The sequence below is a fragment of the Hypanus sabinus genome, chromosome 11 (assembly GCF_030144855.1).
Source record: "Hypanus sabinus isolate sHypSab1 chromosome 11, sHypSab1.hap1, whole genome shotgun sequence".
Classification (NCBI taxonomy): Eukaryota; Metazoa; Chordata; class Chondrichthyes; order Myliobatiformes; family Dasyatidae; genus Hypanus; species Hypanus sabinus.
The window spans coordinates 6,029,087-6,048,119 of NC_082716.1; the positions used below are offsets into that span (position 1 = coordinate 6,029,087).

At 39.3% G+C, this 19,033-nt stretch overlaps 1 protein-coding gene across 1 annotated transcript in view; it reads left to right on the forward strand.

Annotated features, from left to right (window-relative positions):
• Positions 1–19,033, forward strand: part of LOC132402330 (vitellogenin-like) — a 117,182-nt gene that overhangs the window by 45,903 nt on the left and 52,246 nt on the right. Inside the window, exons 16-19 of the mRNA XM_059985209.1 lie at positions 8,726–8,810; positions 8,932–9,117; positions 13,419–13,551; positions 18,199–18,418. Of these exons, the coding sequence (XP_059841192.1) occupies positions 8,726–8,810; positions 8,932–9,117; positions 13,419–13,551; positions 18,199–18,418 (624 nt within the window). The remainder of the gene's footprint in view (positions 1–8,725; positions 8,811–8,931; positions 9,118–13,418; positions 13,552–18,198; positions 18,419–19,033) is intronic.

Below are 19,033 nucleotides of genomic sequence, written 5' to 3' on the forward strand. Positions count from 1 at the left end.
TGAAGAAGCTTTGGGATCACTTCAAAGTAATAAATCTCCAGGAGAAGATGGTTTTCCACCTGAATTTTATAAAAAGTTTAAAGATTTATTAATTCCTCCTTTTATGGAGTTAATATATCAAGCGGAAAGAATGCATAAACTTCCAGAATCTTTTTCAACAGCTATTTTAATAGTATTGCCAAAAAAAGATAGAGACCTTTTAAAACCAGCATCATATAGACCTATTTCTTTATTAAACACCGATTATAAAATAATAGCAAAAATCTTATCTAATAGATTATCTAAATGCTTACCAAAATTAGTGCATATGGATCAAACAGGATTTATCAAAAATAGACAATCAGCAGATAATGTAACCCGATTATTTAGTATAATCCATTTAGCGCAAAAGAGGGAGGAAATGAGTGTGGCAGTTGCTTTAGATGCAGAAAAAGCATTTGATTGATTGGAATGGGATTTTTTATTTAAGGTATTGGAAAAATATGGATTAGGAACATCATTTATAAAATGGATTAAAACCTTAAATACTAATCCTAAAGCTAAAGTAGTGACAAATAGTCAAATTTCAACATCATTTCAGTTAACAAGATCAACTAGGCAAGGTTGCCCATTATCACCTGCTTTGTTTGTGTTGGCAATAGAACCACTAGCTGAATTAATTAGAATGGACCCAGATATTAAGGGTTTCAGAGTTAATCAGGAAGAATACAAGATTAACTTATTTGCTGATGATGTTCTACTTTATTTAACAGATCCATTACATTCACTACGCAAATTATCTTATAGATTAGAAGAATATGGGAAAATATCGGGTTATAAAATAAATTGGGATAAAAGTGAAATTTTACCTCTTACTAAAGGAGATTATAATCAATGTCGATTGATAACTCAATTTAGATGGCCAGCAAATGGTATAAAATATTTAGGTATAAGAGTTGATAATGACATAAAAAACTTATACAAATTAAATTATTTACCACTTTTGAAAAAAATTCAGGAAGATCTTGATAAATGGATGGCATTACCAATAACATTAGTAGGTAGAGTAAATACTATAAAAATGAATATATTCCCTAGACTACAATATTTATTTCAATCATTACCAATACAATTACCCCAGAAGTTTTTTCAAGAGTTAAACAGATATGTGAGGAAATTTCTCTGGAAAGGTAAGATGTCAAGAATATCGTTGGAAAAATTGACATGGAAATTTGATCTAGGAGGATTACAACTTCCAAATTTTAAGAATTACTATAAAGCAAATCAACTTAGATTTATTGCATCTTTTTTCGAGAAAGATAAACCGGCATGGGTTAGAATAGAACTAGATAAAATAGGAGAAAATGTACCAGAAGATTTTATATATAAATGGGAATCTAAATGGATACGGGAAAAGAATGAATCTCCTATATTAAAACATTTGATTGATTTATGGAATAAGATAAATGTTGATGATGAGACAAAAAATCTTTATTAGCAAAGAGATCTTTAATTCAAAATAGACTTATTCCTTTCACAATGGACAATCAACTTTTATATAATTGGATTCAAAAAGGGATTAGATATATAGGGAATTGTTTTGAAGGAGGTATATTAATGTCATTTGATCAATTAAAGAATAAATATAAAGTATCAAATAACACTTTATTTTGTTACTTTCAATTAAGGGCTTATTTAAGAGAAAAATTAGGTCAAACAATGTTATTGCCGAAACCTAATGAAATAGAAATTTTAATTCAAAAAGGAAATATTAAAAAATTTATATCTTGTATGTATAATTTGATTCAAAAACAGGCAATTAAACAAGGAATCCATAAGTCAAGACAAAAATGGGAAAGTGATTTGAATATTAAAATTGAAGAAACAAATTGGTCAAGACTATGTCTTGATAGTATGACAAATACAATAAATGTTCGGTTAAGATTAGTGCAGTATAATTTTCTACATCAATTATATATTACACCACAAAAAATAAATAAATTAAATCCAAACTTATCAGATCAGTGTTTCCGATGTAACCAGGAAACTGGTACTTTTTTACATTCTACCTGGTCTTGTTCTAAAATTCAACCTTTTTGGACAAATTTAAGACTTTTACTGGAACAAATTACAGGAACACAATTTCCTCATAATCCAATATTACTCTTATTAGGTGATATTGAAGGGATAAAACCAAAAAAACTAAATAAATACCAGAAAGAATTTATAAAAATTGCACTGGCAGTAGCCAAAAAAGCTATTGCAGTTACTTGGAAATCGGATACATATTTAAGTATAGACTCTTGGAAGAAAGAAATCTATGGTTGTATTCCATTAGAAAAAATTACTTATAATTTAAGAGATAAGTATGAAACATTTCTGAAAATTTGGAGCCCTTATTTACAAAAGACAGGATTAAATCTATAGATGCTCTGAAGGTGAAACAATTGGTCATTTGGGGTAAGAAATAAATATACATATTAAAGTTTTTACGAATTCCATGGAGCATGTGGAGATCTTCCAACAACCAGGCATTCTTTCTTTCTTTTTTTTTCTCTTTTTCTTTTTTTTTCCTATAGGGCAGTTAGGGGGGAAGGGTTATATACATTTTTTTTCATACTTCATTTTGTAACTACTTAAAAATGCAATAAAAAAAGTTTTCAAAAAAAAGGATACATAAGCAATAAGAACAATGTAGTTAAGTCTTCCCAAATCATACAAGATACAAATATAATATAGACAAGACAAAAAAAAAACCAGGTATACCAATATAAAAAAACAAAAAAAGGAGAAAAAGAGAAAAAAATATTACCCCAAAAAACAAGAACTAATCTAACAAACTAACTACTAACTAATAGGGAAAAAAAAGAACAGAAAAGAAAAAACAACAACATGGGCTTATTACACTGTCTAAGAAAAGACAAAAAATTATCAATCTCCCCAACTCCGATCCTCTCTACATATATAAAATCAGAACCAGAGAAAAATAAGATTGGAACAGGGTCAAATTACTTCATGTGAAAATATTGAATAAATGGCCTCCAAGTCATTTCAAATTTAATAGAAGGGTCATATATGACACTTCTAATTTTTTCCAAATTTAAACATAACATAGTTTGAGAAAACCAATGAAATGTGGTAGGGGGATTAATTTCTTTCCAATTCTTTTCCAATATTATTATTATTATTATTATTATTAATATCAACATAATAAAATTGATGCATAGATAATGGGATTACAAACATACACATTTCAACTGAACATGAAAGAAAACCTAAGCAATAGTTACAGTATAAATGAGTCTTCCCAAATCATGGACGATACAAGTAACAAATAAACAAGGCAAACCTAGGTATATCATAATATATATTTTTTTAAAAACAGGAAAAAGAAAAAGAAAAAAAATTATGCAAAAAAACAAATCTAATAACTAATAAGGGGAAAAAACAAAACAAGAAAAAGAGAAAATGGAAAAAAAGGGCTGTTTATAGTATCTCAGAAAAATACAAAATCATCAGTGTCGTCAACTCCGATCCTCTCAACATATATAAAATCAAAACTGGAAACTGTTCCAAATAGGCTTGGAACAGGGTCATATTACATCATATGAAAATATTGAATAAATGGTCTCCATATCTTTTCAAATTTAATAGAAGTATCAAATACAACACTTCTAATTTCTTCTAAATTTAGACATAACATAGTTTGAGAAAACCAATGAAATACGGTAGGAGGATTAATTTCTTTCCAATTCAATAAAATAGATCTTCTAGCCATTAATGTAAGAAATGCAATCATTCGACAAGCAGAAGAGGATAAATGGAGTGAGTTCATCATTGGTAAACCAAAAATTGCAGTAATAGGGTGAGGTTGTAAATCAATGTTCAATACCGTGGAAATAATATCAAATGTCTTTCCAATATTTTTTCAAAAGCGGACAAGACCAGAACATATGAGTTAAAAACGCTATCTCAGAATGACATCTGTCACAAATAGGATTTATATAGGAATAAAAATGAGCTAATTTATCCTAGGACATATGAGCCCTGTGCACAACTTTAAACTGTATCAATGAATGTTTAGAACATATAGACGATGAATTAACTAGTTGAAGAATTTTATCCCAATTCTCAATAGGGATAGAAAAGTTAAGTTCTCTTTCCCAATCATTCTTAATCTTATAAAAGGCCTCTGAATGTATTTTCATAATTATATTGTAAGCATTTGATATTACAACTTTCTGAAAAGGATTTGATTCTAACAATTTCTCCAAAATACTCATAGAATCTAGATTTGGAAAGGAAGAAAGTACAGTGTTTAAAAAGTTCCTAATCTGTTTTTTTTTAAAAAAAAGAGATCTGGGCAAATTATATTTATTAGATAATTGAATTGTTCAAAAGACATGAAGCAATTATCCAAAAATAAATCCAAAAATCATAGTATACCTTTAGTCTTCCAAACTAAATAAGCTTGGTCTATAAATAGAGGGATGAAAAAAGAAATTGGATACAATAGGACTTGCTAAAATAAATTGATTCAACCCAAAAAATTTCCAGAATTGAAACCATATACGTAAAGTGTGTTTAACTATCGGATTGTCAATTTGTTTATGTAATTTAGCAAGAGCAAAGGGAAGAGAAGTCCTGAAGATAGAACCCAATGAAAATCCTTGGACAGATTTAATTTCCAAATTTATCCAATGAGGGCTAAGAGATAAATCCAAATCCCTTAACCAACATTTCAAATATCGAATATTAATTGCCCAGTAATAAAATCTAAAATTTGGCAATGCCAATCCACCTTTTTTGACTTCTGTAAATATTTTTTACCTAACCTAGGATTTTTATTCTGCCATATATATGAAGAAATTTTGGAATCAACATTATCAATAAAGGATTTCGGAATAAAAATTGTTACCTCTTGAAATATATATAAAAGCTTAGGTTAAATAATCATCTTAATAGCAGTAATTCAACCTATCAATGATAAAGACAATGGTGACCAATTAGTAAACAAACATTTAATCTGATTAATTAAGGGTAGAAAATTAACCTTAAATAAATCCTTATGTTTTTTTGTGATCTTAATCCCTAAGTATATAAAATAATCTTTAACTAATCTAAAAGGTAAATTTCCATAAATTGGAACCTGCCTATTTAAGGGGAACAATTCACTCTTACTAAGATTCAATTTATACCTGGAAAAATTACTGAACTGAGCCAACAATGATATAACTAGAGGAATGGATTTCTCAGGATCAGAAATGTATAATAACAAGTCATCTGCGCATAATGATAACTTACGAATATCCATCCTGTGAGTAATGCCAAAAATGTTCAGTGATTCTCTAAAAGCAATTGCCAAAGGTTCCAGAGCAATATTAAATAATAATGGGCTAAGAGGACAGCCTTGCCTGGTACCCCGAAATAAACAAAAAAAAAGATCTTTGTTAGTAAAAACTGAGGCTACTGGAGTATGATATATCAATTTAATCCAGGATATGAATGTCGGACTAAAGTTAAACTTCTCAAGCACAGTAAATATGGCCATCTTTTCTAAGATAAAGGGCCCAAAACTTCTCACAATATTTCAAGTGAGGCTTCACCAATGTTTTATAAGTTCTCAGCATTACATCCTTGCTGCTATATTCTAGTCCTCTTGAAATGAATGCTAACATTGCATCTGCCTTCCTCACCACAAACTCAACCTGCAAATTAACCTTTAGGGAATCCTGCACAAGCTCTCCCAGGACTGATGAAGGGTCTGAAACATTGACTGCTCATTTCAATGGATGCTGCCCAACCTGCTGAGTTCATCCAGCTTGTTTGTATGTGCAAATACAACACCTTCAGTCCTGTATTCACCTTTTTTGACTTTGTCCACCTGTTACATTGCAACTCATCCTGTTGACTGCAATTTTGCCCCATCAGCAGTCTCTCCTCACTACACACTGCCTCTGTTTGTAAACCTTCAGGACTATTATCCACCTTTCCTATGATACTTGCATTGAAATATATTTTCAGTGAGATTTACAAGGATGTTGCCTGGATTGGGGAGCATGCCCTATGAGAATTAGTTGAATGAACTCGGCCTTTTCTCCTTGAAGCGGCAGAGGATGAGAGGTGACCTGATAGAGATGTACAAGATGATGAGAGGCGTGGATAGTCAGAGGCTTTTCCCCAGGGCTGAAATGGCTAGCATGAGAGGGCATAGTTTTACGGCGCTTGGAAGTAGGTACAGAGGAGATGTCAGGGGGAAGTTTTTTATGCAGAGTGGTGAGTGCGTGGAATGGGCTGCCGGCAGCGGTGGTGGTGGAGGCGGAAACGATAGGGTCTTTTAAGAGACTCCTGGATGGCTACATGGTGCTTAGAAAAATAGAGGGCTATGGGTAAAGCCTAGGTAGTTCTAAGGTAGGGACATGTTTGGCACAGCTTTGTGGGCCGAAGGGCCTGTAACGTGCTGTAGGTTTTCTGTGTTTCTATACGCAACTCAAGACGCCAGTCACACCATGCTCAACCTTTTGATTCCTAACTTTGTCTGAGATCTTGCCAACATCTGCCTCCACAACCTCTCCACTAACTGTTCTGGCACTCTGGTTCCCTTCCCCCTGCAAATCTAGTTTAAACCCCACAATGCAGCATTAACAAACCTTCCCACTAGGATATTAGTGCCCCTCCAGTTCAGGTGCAAACTGTCCCTTCAGTATATGTCCCACCTTTGCTGGAAGAGAGCCCAATGATCCAAAAATCTTATGCCCTTCCTCCTACATCAACTCTTTAGCCATGTATTAAGCTGCATAATCTTCATAGTTCTGACCTCACTAGCACATGGCACAGGTAGCAATCCTGAGATCATAACCCTGGAAGTCCTGCTCTTTAACTTAGCACCTAACTCCCTGAACTCCCTATGCAGAACCTTGTCACTTGTCAGTCATGGACCACAACTTCTGGTTGTTCACTCTCCCACTTGCTGAGGACTCTATCATACTGGCACCTGGGAATCAATATGGACTGAAATATTGAGGGAACAGAACCATATAAAGAGGTAAAGAAAAGATATGGGTTAGTGTTCATGGGTTCACTGTCCATTCATAAGATAGATGGCAGAGGGGAAAAAGCTGTTCCTGAAACATTGAATGTGTGTCTTCAGGCTTCTGTACCTCCTCCTTGATGATAGCAATGAGAAGAGGGCATTTACTGGGTGATGGAGTCCTTAATACTGGATACCGCCTTTCTGAAGCACTACTCCTTGAAGATGACCTGGATGCTACAGAGGCTAAGTCAATAGAAATAATTCCACAGGGCTCAGTAGCTAAGTCACATGTGAATGTGAGGATTTGGACTTGGTTGTCGGAAGTTATTTGAGACGCACACCACCAGGAGCATTTAATAGACAGCAAAAACTTATCCCACTACCATCCCTGGCTAAAACAACCTGCAGGAACCATGTGTACATGAGAGACAGTATAATATTACTGGCACAATTATAATAAAACAATAGTCATATAAATATGTGAAACAACAGCAACAAAAGGTAAAATCACATGTATAAAGAGGTGGCGAAAGAGCTGGCAGGTGATGAGTGGATCAAATAAGGAGGGCGATGGGCTGATGGAGTTTGGGAGCATGGAAATAGCATAAGGAAATGGACTCTCCGCAGTGCAGATGAAGGGTCTCAATTCAAACATCAACCGCTAACTGATTAAATGTCCTATTATCGTCATATGTTCAGTGTAAAACATGTCTTGCATGCTGTTCACCCAGAACAATTTATTATACAATGCATTGAGATGGTCAAGGTAGAACAATAATAGAATGTAGAATAAAGTGAGACAGCTACTGTGAAAGTACAGAGCAGGCAGACAATGAGATGCAAGGTCAATAACGAGGTAGGCTGTGAGATTGACCAAGAGTCTCCCACCCGAAATGTTAAAAGTATTTCTCTCTCCAGAGAAATATAAACAGAAAATGCTGGAGCACTCAGCAGGCCAGGCAGCAGAGAGAAATAGTTAATGGTTCAGCTCTGAGAAAGTTGAGTGTTTCCATCATTTTCTGCCTTGACCTCAACCTATCTGCATCACTGTCTGGTATGGAAATTGTAAGGAATCTGACCACAAGTCCCTACGAAGGATTGTGAGGACTGTTGAGAGGATTATCGGGGTCTCTCCTCCACCCATTTACCAGGAGCATTATGTATGCAGGACCCTTAGCACCGTAAAAGATCCCACCCATCCATTCAGCAATCGCTTTGACCATCTGCTGTCAGGCAGAGGTACAGTGGCATTAGAATAAGGACAGTTGGATAGGAAACAGCTTCTTCCTCAAAGCTGAGAGACTGCTGAACATCCTGCCACTACCTGGGTCTCATCACACATGAAGCACCAGTAGCATTTACTGTTTACTTTTTAACTTGTGTCATAAATGCACCTTATTTGGTAATATAATCGTGGTAATATTACTCTGTGTGTTGTGTGTGTGTTATATGTACTGTGTTGTGCGCCTTGGTTCGAAGGAACGTTGCTGCGTTTTGCTGGAAATGTGCACAGTTGAATGCCAATAAACTGAACTTGAACTTCAACTTGAAGTCTTGTTTGATGTCCTTCCCTTAAAGGAAAGGTTAAATATCTTTATAGCAAAGATATATTTCCTTGGAATGTTTCATCACTCTTTAATAGAATTGTATAGAAGTTTGTGTTGTTAAAGGAGGTAATTGTTACTGAAACTACTTGCTTTCTGTCTCCACTAGTTACAGCCAGCATCCCAGCCACCACCTCCACCTTGTCTCAGTTATTTAGTGCCAACATTGAACTGAAGGCTCAGGTTAACCCAAGGTATTTACAGTTCATTTTTTTAAAGCAGCTGTTTCCAAAGAACATTCATCTTTGTGATGTGATGGTTTCAGACACATCCAGTGCTGAGGCTAATGTAACACCTTGTCTGTTCCTCCCTCAGTGTGGCTCTCTACAGCAAGGCTGTCCTGGGTATAAATGCACCATTTGTCCAGGCTGGTCTGGAATTCACTGCAAAGTTCCACTCGACTCTACCTGTGGACGTATCGATAAAGATAAACGCAAAAGAAGGCAATCTGCAGATTAGCAGTGTTCCACTTCAGAAAGAGAACCCGATAATGGTTCTGAAGTAATGTTTCCTCTCGCTTTATTCCTGCCATCCCCAACTTTCCTTTCTCTTCAGAAAGATTCAAGGTTGTCTAAAGTAATTTCCAGTACTCAAGTGTTAGAGGAGAATGAAAAAATTGCTATTCCTCGTCCAATAGAGCACAAAGGAAAACTTGATTAGGTTACAACTCTTTTCAGATTCAGATTCAGTTTATTGTCATTTAGAAACCACAAATGCAATGCAATTAAAAAATGAGACAACATTCCTCCAGAATGATATGACAAAACAGACTACACTAGAAAATCCACATAACGTTTGGCAATCCCCAATCCAGAGTCCGGAGAGGCTGCTGCGTATTAATATCGCGCTACCATCTTAGCGCGTTCCCCGGAAAGGAGCTCCAAAGCCACCAGACAAACAAGACCAAAAGCTAAAACTACAAGACCTGCACAAAGATTAAGGGAAAATTTGATGGGGGTACACAAAATTATGGGGGTATAGATAGAGTAAATGCAAGTAAATGGGTGAGACTACCAGAGGTCATGGGTTAAGGGTGAAAGATGAAAAGTTTAAAGTGAACACTAGGGGAAACTTCTTCACTCAGAAGGTGCTGAAAGTGTAGAATGTAGAAGTGGTGTATGCGAGCTCGATTTCAAAGTTTAAGAGAAGTTTGAGCAGGTACATAGATGGTAGAGGTATGGAGGACTATTAGTCCCGGTTCAGGTTGATGGGTGTAGGCAGTTTAAATGATCCAGAATGGACTAGATGGGCTGAAGGGCCTGTTTCTGTGCTGTACTTTCTAATTAAAAAAACACAATAAGATAACGAACACAATAATAATAATGAAAACACAATAAATATAAATACATAAGCTAAGTTATATACATAGATTGATTGTATGTCCATAAAGTGACACTAGGCACAGGAGTGTCTGTACATAAGGTGACTTAGACAGCAAATGATAAAATAGTAGTGGTTAAGGGTGTGGAGGGATGGGTTAGTGGGTTGAGGTGTGGATCAGCTTAACTGCTTGGAGAAAGTAACTGTTTTTGAGTCTGGTGGTCCTGGCGTGGATGCTACGTAGCCTCCTCTCCAATTAGAGTGGGACAAACAGTCCATAAACAGGATGGGTGGTATCCTTCATGATAAGACATAGAACATAGAAAAACTACAGCAAAATACAGGCCCTTCAGCCCATGTACTTTAATTACTTAGGGTTACCCATAGTCCTCTATTTTTCTAAGCTCCATGTACCTAACCAGAGGCCTCTTAAAAGACCCTATCGTTTCTGCCTCCACCAGTGTTGCTGGCAGCTCATTCCACACACTCACCACTCTCTGAGTAAAAAAAACTTACCCCTGACATCTCTTCTATACCTACTTCCAAGCACCTTAAATTTGGGCCCTCTTGTGTTAGCCATTTCAGCCCTGGGAAAAAGCCTCTGACTATCCACACGATTAATGCCTCTCAACATCTTAAACACCTCTATTGGGTCACCTCTCAATATCCACCGTTCAAAGGAGAAAAGGCAGAGTTCACTCAACCTATTCTCATAAGGCATGTTCCCCAGTCCAGGCAACATCCTTGTAAATCTCCTCTGCACCCTTTCTATGGTTTCTATAGTATATGATGTCACTGGCACCTTTCTGTATTTATGTCTCTGATGGCGGGTAGGCTGGTGCTAGTGTTGCATTGGGCACTGGAGGAAATGGAATTAGAATTAATTTATTATTGTCGCCTGTACTGAGATACAGCCTGTCGTTCATACAGAGAATATCGCCAGGAGTTGAGTGATTGAACTCAGCATGGTTTCCTTAAAGGAAAATCCTGCCTGACAAATCTAGTGCAATTTTTTGAGGAAATTATAAGTAGGCTAGACAAGGGAGATGCAGTTGATGTTGTGTATTTGGATTTTCAAAAGGCCTTTGACAAGGTGCCGCACATGAGGCTGCTAAACAAGATAAGAGCCCAAGGAATTATGGGAAAGTTACATATGTGGATAGAGCGTTGGTTGATTGGCAGGAAACAGAGAGTGGGAATAAAGGGATCCCATTCTGGTTGGCTGCCGGTTTCCAGTGGTGTTCCACAGGGGTCCTTGTTGGGGCCGCTTCTTTTTACGTTGTATATCAACGATTTGGATTATGGAAAGATGGCTTTGTGGCTAAGTTGCTGATGATACAAAGATAGGTGGAGGGGCCGGTAGTGCTGAGGAAACAGAGAGTCTGCAGAGAGACAGATAGATTGGGGGAATGGGCAAAGAAGTGGCAAATGAATTACAATGTCGGAAAGTGTACGGTCATGCACTTTGGTAGAAGAAATAAACGGGCAGACTATTATTTAAATGGGGAGAGAATTCAAAGTTCTGAGATGCAACGGGACTTGGGAGTCCTCGTGCAGGATACCCTTAAGGTTAACCTCCAGGTTGAGTCGGTGGTGAAGAAGGCGAATGCAATGTTGGCATTCATTTCTAGAGGAATAGAGTATAGGAGCGGGCATGTGATGTTGAGGCTGTATAAGGCACTGGTGAGACCTCACTTGGAGTACTGTGTGCAGTTTTGGGCTCCTTATTTAAGAAAGGATGTGCTGACATTGGAGAGGGTTCAGAGAAGATTCACTAGAATGATTCCGGGAATGAGAGGGTTAACATATGAGGATTGTTTGACCGCTCTCGGACTGTACTCCTTGGAGTTTAGATTATGAGGTGCTACATTTTGGTAGGAATAATCCAAATAGGACATACGTGGTAAACGGTAGGGCATTGAAGAATGCAGTAGAACAGAGTGGTCTAGGAATAATGGTGCATAGTTCCCTGAAGGTGGAATCTCATGTGGATAGGGTGGTGAAGAAAGCTTTTGTTATGTTGGCCTTTATAAATCAGAGCATTGAGTATAGGAGTTGGGATGTAATGTTAAAATTGTACAAGGCATTGGTAAGGCTGAATTTGGAGTATTGTGTACAGTTCTGGTCACCAAATTATAAGAAAGATGTCAACAAAATAGAGAGAGTACAGAGAAGATTTACTAGAATGTTACCTGAGTTTCAGCACCTAAGTTACAGGGAAAGGTTGAACGAGTTAGGTCTTTATTCTTTGGAGCGCAGAAGGTTGAGGGGGGACTTGATAGAGGTATTTAAAATGATGAGGGGGATAGATAGAGTTGACATTGATAGGCTTTTTCCATTGAGAGTAGGGGAGATCCAAACAAGAGGACATGAGTTGAAAGTTAGAGGGGCAAAAGTTTAAGGGTTACACGAGGGGGAATTTCTTTACTCAGAGAGTGGTAGCTGTGTGGAATGAGCTTCCAGTAGAAGTGGTAGAGGCAGGTTTGGTATTGTCATTTAAAGTAAAATTGGATAGGTATATGGACAGGAAAGGAATGGAGGGTTATGGGCTGAGTGTGGGTCTGTGGGATTAGGTGAGAGTAAGCGTTCGGCATGGACTAGATGGGCCTGTTTCCATGCTGTAATTGTTATATGGTTATATGAGGGGGGACTTCATAGAAACATTTCAAATGTTGAAAGGCTTGGACAGTGTGGATATGGCAAAGTTGTTTCCCATGGTGGGGGAGTCTAGTATGAGAAGTCGTGACTTGAGGATTGAACGGCACCCATTCAGAACAGATGCAAAAAAATTTTTTTAGCCAGTGGGTGGTGAATTTATGGAATTTGTTGCCACAGGCAGCTGTGGAGGTCAAGTCATTGGGTGTATTTAAGGCAGAGATTGATAGGCATTTGAGTAGTCAGGGCATCAAAGGTTATGGTGAGAAGGCGGGGGAATGGGACTAAAGGGGAGATTGGATCAGCTCATGATGAAATGGTGGAGCAGACTCGATGGGCCGAATGGCTGACTTCTGCTCCTTTGTCTTATCGGCTTATGAATTGTGGGGAAAGGTTTGGTGAGCTAGATCTTTATTGCTTAGAGTATAGCAGACTGAGGGGTGACCCTACAGAGGTGTACAGCAGAGGTGAAAGCACATAGTTTTTTCCCCCACAGTGGGGGACGCAGAGGTGAGGGGGCAGACTTATAAGAGACCTGAGGGGTAACTTCTTCACATGGAGATCAGGTGGCTTGCATGACAACAACTTTACACTGACCACCGTACTGCCATGCCACCCAGTTACACCGATGTGATCAATTAACCTACTAACCCGTATGTGTTTGGGATGTGGGAGGGAACCGTGGCACCTGGCGGAAACCCACATGTTCAGGAGAAGAATCTCCCTCCAGGTTACAGTGGGAATTGAACCTGGGTCTCTGGTGCTGTGCTGCCCTTTTTGTTTGCTCCTTTCTCTCCGAGTATTCATTCAGGGTATTGACCCCACAGATCTGAGGTGTTTGCTGTTTCACGGACCATTGAGACTTTGGTGGCAGAGAAAGTGGCACCCATCTTACCTGAAATCAAGGAAGCAAACATTGTGAACCAAAAATTCAAGACATCACAGGAATGTGAGGGTGGTGTAAGTATCCTTTAGGGACTAGCATAACTCGTGACATCATCTATACAGATCTCTTAATTTGGGCTTTTGCTGTGCATTGTCGTGTTAAGAGTAGCAGAGGGCAATCAGATCAGTTACTTCGAGAGCTGAGGGAGGTTGTTCCCCTTAAAGCAGAAATGATCAAGAGGATAAGTATGAGGCATTACAACTTGGGAAAACAAATGAGGGTAGGACTCTTACATAAATGGTTGGGCCCTGGGGAGCTTTGTTAAACTGAAGGAACTGAGGCTTTATAAAGCATTGGTCAGACTGCACTTGGAGTATTGTGTGCAGTTGTGAGCCCCTTATCTAAGTAAGGATGTGCTGGCATTGGAGGTTTCAAAGGAGGTTCACGAAAATGATTCCAGGAATTAAAGGGCTATCATATCAGGAGCATTTGATGTACTCACTGGAGTTTAGAAGAATGAGGGGTGATATCATTGAAACCTACTGAATATCAAAAGGTCTGGATACAGTGCATGTGGAGAGGATGTTTCCTATAGTGGGAGAGTTTTGGATTAGTGAGCACAGCCCCAGATTAGAAGGATGTCCACTTAGAAAAGAACTGAGAAAGAATTTAGAAACATAAAAACATAGAAAACCTACAGCACAGGACAGGCCTTAACTTAGAAATTACCTAGGGTTACCCATAGCCCTCTATTTTACTAAGCTCCATGTACCTATCCAGGAGTCTCTTAAAAGACCCTGTTGTATCCGCCTCCACCACCGTCGCCGGCAGCCCATTCCACGCACTCACCACTCTCTCTCTAAAAAAAACTTACCCCTGACATCTCCTCTGTACCTACTTCCAAGCACCTAAAAACTGTGCCCTCTTGTGCTAGCCATTTCAGCCCTGGGAAACAGCTTCTGACTACCCACACAATCAATGCTTCTCATCATTTTATATACCTCTATCAGGTCACCTCTCATCCTCCGTCGCTCCAAGGAGAAAAGGCCAAGTTCACTCAACTTATTCTCATAAGGCATGCTCCCCAAACCAGGCAACATCCTTGTAATCTCCTCTGCACCCTTTCTATGGTTTGCACATCCTTCCTATAGTGATGCGAACAGAACCGAGCACAGTACTCCAAGTGGGGTCTGACCAGGGTCCTATATAACTGCAACATTACCTCTTTGCTCTTAAATTCAGTCCCACGATTGAGGAAGGCCAATACACCGTACGCCTTCTTAACCATAGAGTCAACCTGCATAGCAGCTTTGAGCGTCCTATAGATTTGGACCCCAAGATCCCTCTGATCCTCCACACTGCCAAGAGTCCTACCATTAATACTATATTCTGTCATCATAGTTGACCTACCAAAATGAACCACCTCACACTTATCTGGGTTGAACTCCATCTGCCACTTCACAGCCCAGTTTTGCAACCTATCAATGTCCTGCTCAAACCTCTAACAGCCCTCCACACTATCCACAACACCTCCACTCTTTGTGTATTCAGCAAATTTACTAATCCATCCCTCCACTTCCTCATCCAGGTCATTTACAAAAATTATGAAGAGAAGGGATCCCAGAACAAATCCCTGAGGCACACCTCCATGCAGAATATGATCTGTCTGCAACCACTCTTTGCCTTCTGTGGGCAAGCCATTTCTGGATCCACAAAGCAATGTCCCCTTGGATTCCATGCCTCCTTACTTTTTCAATGAGCCTTGCATGGGGTACCTTCTCAAATGCCTTGCTAAAATCCATATACACTGCATCTACTGCTCTTCCTTCATCAACGTGTTTAGCCACATCCTCAAAAAATTCAGTCAGGCTCGCAAGACATGAACTGCCCTTGACAAAGCCATGCTGACTATTCCTAATCATATTACACCTCTCCAAATGTTCATAAATCCTGCCTCTCAGGATCTTCTCCATCAACTTACCAACCACTGAAATAGGACTCACTGGTCTATAATTTCTTGGGCTATCTCTACTCCCTTTCTTGAATAAGGGAACAACATCTGCAACCCTCCAACCTTCCAGAACCTCTCCCATCCCCATTGATGATGCAAAGATCATCTCCAGAGGTTCAGCAATCTCCTCCCTCACCTCTCACTGTAGCCTTGGGTATATCTTGTCTGGTCCTGGTGACTTATCCAACTTGATGCTTTCCAAAAGCTCCAGCCCATCCTCTTTCTTAATATCTACATGCTCTAGCTTTTTAGTCTGCTGAAAGTCATCCCTACAATTGCAAGATCCTTTTCCATAGTGAATATTGAAGCAAAGTACTCATTAAGTACCTCTGCTATCTCCTCCAGTTCCATACACACTTTTCCACAGTCACACTTGATTGGTCCTATTCTCTCACATCTTATTCTCTTGCTCTTCACATATTTGTGGAATGTCTTGGGATTTTCCTTAATCCTGCCTGCCAAGGCCTTCTCATGGCTCCTTCTAGCTCTCCCTAATTTCTTTCTTAAGCTTCTTCCTGCCAGCATTATAATCTTCTAGATCACTATCATTACCTAGTTTTTTTGAACCTTTCATAAGCTTTTCTTTTCTTCTTGACTAGATTTTCAACAGCCTTTGTACACCATGGTTCCCATATCCTACCATCCCTTCCCTGTCTCATTGGAATGTACCTACTCAGAACCCCACGCAAATATCCCCTGAACATTTGCCACATTTCCTCTGTACGTTTTTCCTGAGAACATCTGTTTCCAATTTATGCTTCCAAGTTCCTGCCTGATAACATCATATTTCCCCTTACTCCAATTAATTGCTTTTCTAAACTTGTCTGTTCCTATCCCTTTTTAATGCTATGGTAAGGGAGATAGAATTGTGACCACTATCTCCAAAATGCTCTCCCACTGGGAGATCTCACACCTGACCAGGTTCATTTCCCAATACCAGATCAAGTACAGCCTCTCCTTTTGTAGGCTTATCTACATATTGTGTCAAGAAACCTTCCTGAACACACCTAACAAACTCCACCCCATTTAAACTCCTCACTCTAGGGTGATGCCAATTGATATTTGGGAAATTAAAATCTCCCACCACAACAGCCCCATTATCATTACATCTTTCCAGAATCTGCCTTCCTATCTGCTCTTCTATGTCCCTGTTACTATTGGGTGGTCTATAAAAAACACCCAGTAGAGTTACTGACCTTTTCCTGTTCCTAGTTTCCACCCACAGAAACTCCATAGCCAATCCCTCCATGACTTCCTCCTTTTCTACAGCCGTGACACTATCTCTGATCAGCAGTGCCACACCCCCACCTCTTTTACCTCCCTCCCTGTCCTTTCTGAAACATCTAAAGCCCGGCACTCAAAGTAACCGATCCTGCCCCTGAGTCATCCAAGTCTCTGTAATGGCCACCACATCATAGCCCCAAGCACTGATCCGTGCTCTAAGCTCATCCGCTTTGTTCACAACGCTCCTTGCATTAAAATAGACATTTCTCAAGCTTTCGGTCTGAGCGCGTCCCTTCTCTATCACCTGCCTATCCTCCCTCTGGCACTGTCTTCAAGCTTTCTCTATTTGTGAGCCAACTGCCCCTTCCTCCATCTCTTCAGTCCAGTTCCCACCCACCAATGATTCTAGTTTAAACTCTCCTCAATAACCTTAACAAACCTCCCTTTGGGATTCAAGTGCAACCCATTTTTTTACAGGTAACACCTGCCCCAAAAGAGGTCCCAATGATCCAGAAATCTGAATCCCTGCACTCTGCTCCAATTCTTCAGCCACGCATTTATTCTCCACCTCATTCTATTCCTATACTCACTGTCATGTGGCACAGGCAGTAATCCTGAGATTACTACCTTTGAAGTCCTGTTTCTCAACTTCCTTCCTAACTCTCTGTAGTCTGTTTTCAGGACCTCCTCCCTTTTCCCACCTATGTCATTGGTACCAATATCTACCACGACCTCTGGCTGTTCACCTTCCTACTTCAGGATATCATGGACGAGATCAGAGACATCCTGGACCTTGGCACCTGGGAGGCAAACTACCATCCAAGTTTCTTTCCTGCGTCCACAGAATCGCCTATCTGACTCCCTAACTATAGAGTCTCCTATCACTGCTGCCTTCCTCTTCCTTTCCCTACCCTTCTGAGCCATAGGGCCAGACTCTGTGCCAGAGGCACAGCCATTGTTGCTTCCCCAGGTAGGCTGTCCCCCCCCAACAGTATTCAAACAGGAGTACTTATTGTTCACGGGGACAGCCACAGAGGTACTCTCTAGTATTTGCCTCTTGCCCTTCCATCTCCTGACTTACCCACTTTATCTGTGTCCCGAGACCTCAGTGTTCTTTAAATTTCTTTGGGCATAGAGTGATGAACCTGTGGAATTCATTGTTGCAGATATCTGTGAAGGCCATGTCACTGGGTATATTTAAAACGCAGTTTGATATGGTCTTGATTAGTCAGGATGTCAAAGGTTATAGGGAGAAGGCAGGAGAATGGGGTTGAAAGGGATGATAAATCAGCTATGATGAAAAGGTGGAGCAGACTCAATGGGCCAAATGACCTAATTCTGCACCTATGCTTTATGGTCTTATGTTCCAGTGGCAGGAATGGTGAAAATAGAGTTAGCGTACACTTATTATGTTGTGTTAGTGATGGTTGATGTAACATGTCTTTATGAGACGTGTTTGCTGATGAGCTCCTCCTTGTATCTATAGGATGACATTTGTCTTGGGATTGTGTCAGATGGAGCTGAGTGTTCGGACAATGCTGAGCGGCCCTCACCAAAGCCTTGGTTACATCACTCTTGTATCAAGATGTCTCATTTCAGCTTTGAGGTGTGCCTGGACATAAAAGTTGAAAATCTCCTTTTTGTCCAACATTGTCCACTGTACAGGCTGATGGGAACCCACGTTGTCAGAGTGTTAACCAGACCAGGTAACAGTACAATGATCTTAAGTAAAATGTCATCATTTTCTTGGCAGTGGTATTGAGGAGACTGAAATATCACAACACAACAAAATGATGGTAGATCTCAACAAGCATCAGCATCTATTGAAATGAATAAACAGTCAAAGTTTTGGCCTGAGACCCTTCATCAGGACCAAAACACTGACTGTTTATTCCCCTCCAAAAATGCTAACTGACCTGCTGAATTCCTCCAGCATTTTGTGTTGCTCTGGATTTCCAGCATCTGCAGAATCCCTTGTGTTTATGATTCCTCTTTAAGAAGGTAGTGTGATTCAAGAAGATTCTTGAATCCTTGCAGTCTGCTTGGTAAGGAATCTCATAGTTTTGTTGGACAGGGAGTCCCAGGACAGAGATTGAGTGATGATAAAGAAGTGGTGATTATTTCCAAATTGGCATAATATGTGACTTGGAGAAATGATTGGTTTACTGTTGGTCACATCTACCAAGCTACAGATCAATTCATTAGAACCGTGCAAGGGGAAACAATGACAACGAAGAGCAAATGTTAGAGTTACAGAGGAAGTGCAGCACAGTAAGGTGTAAGGTTGCCAAGAGTCCATCCTATTTATCATTCAGTAATCT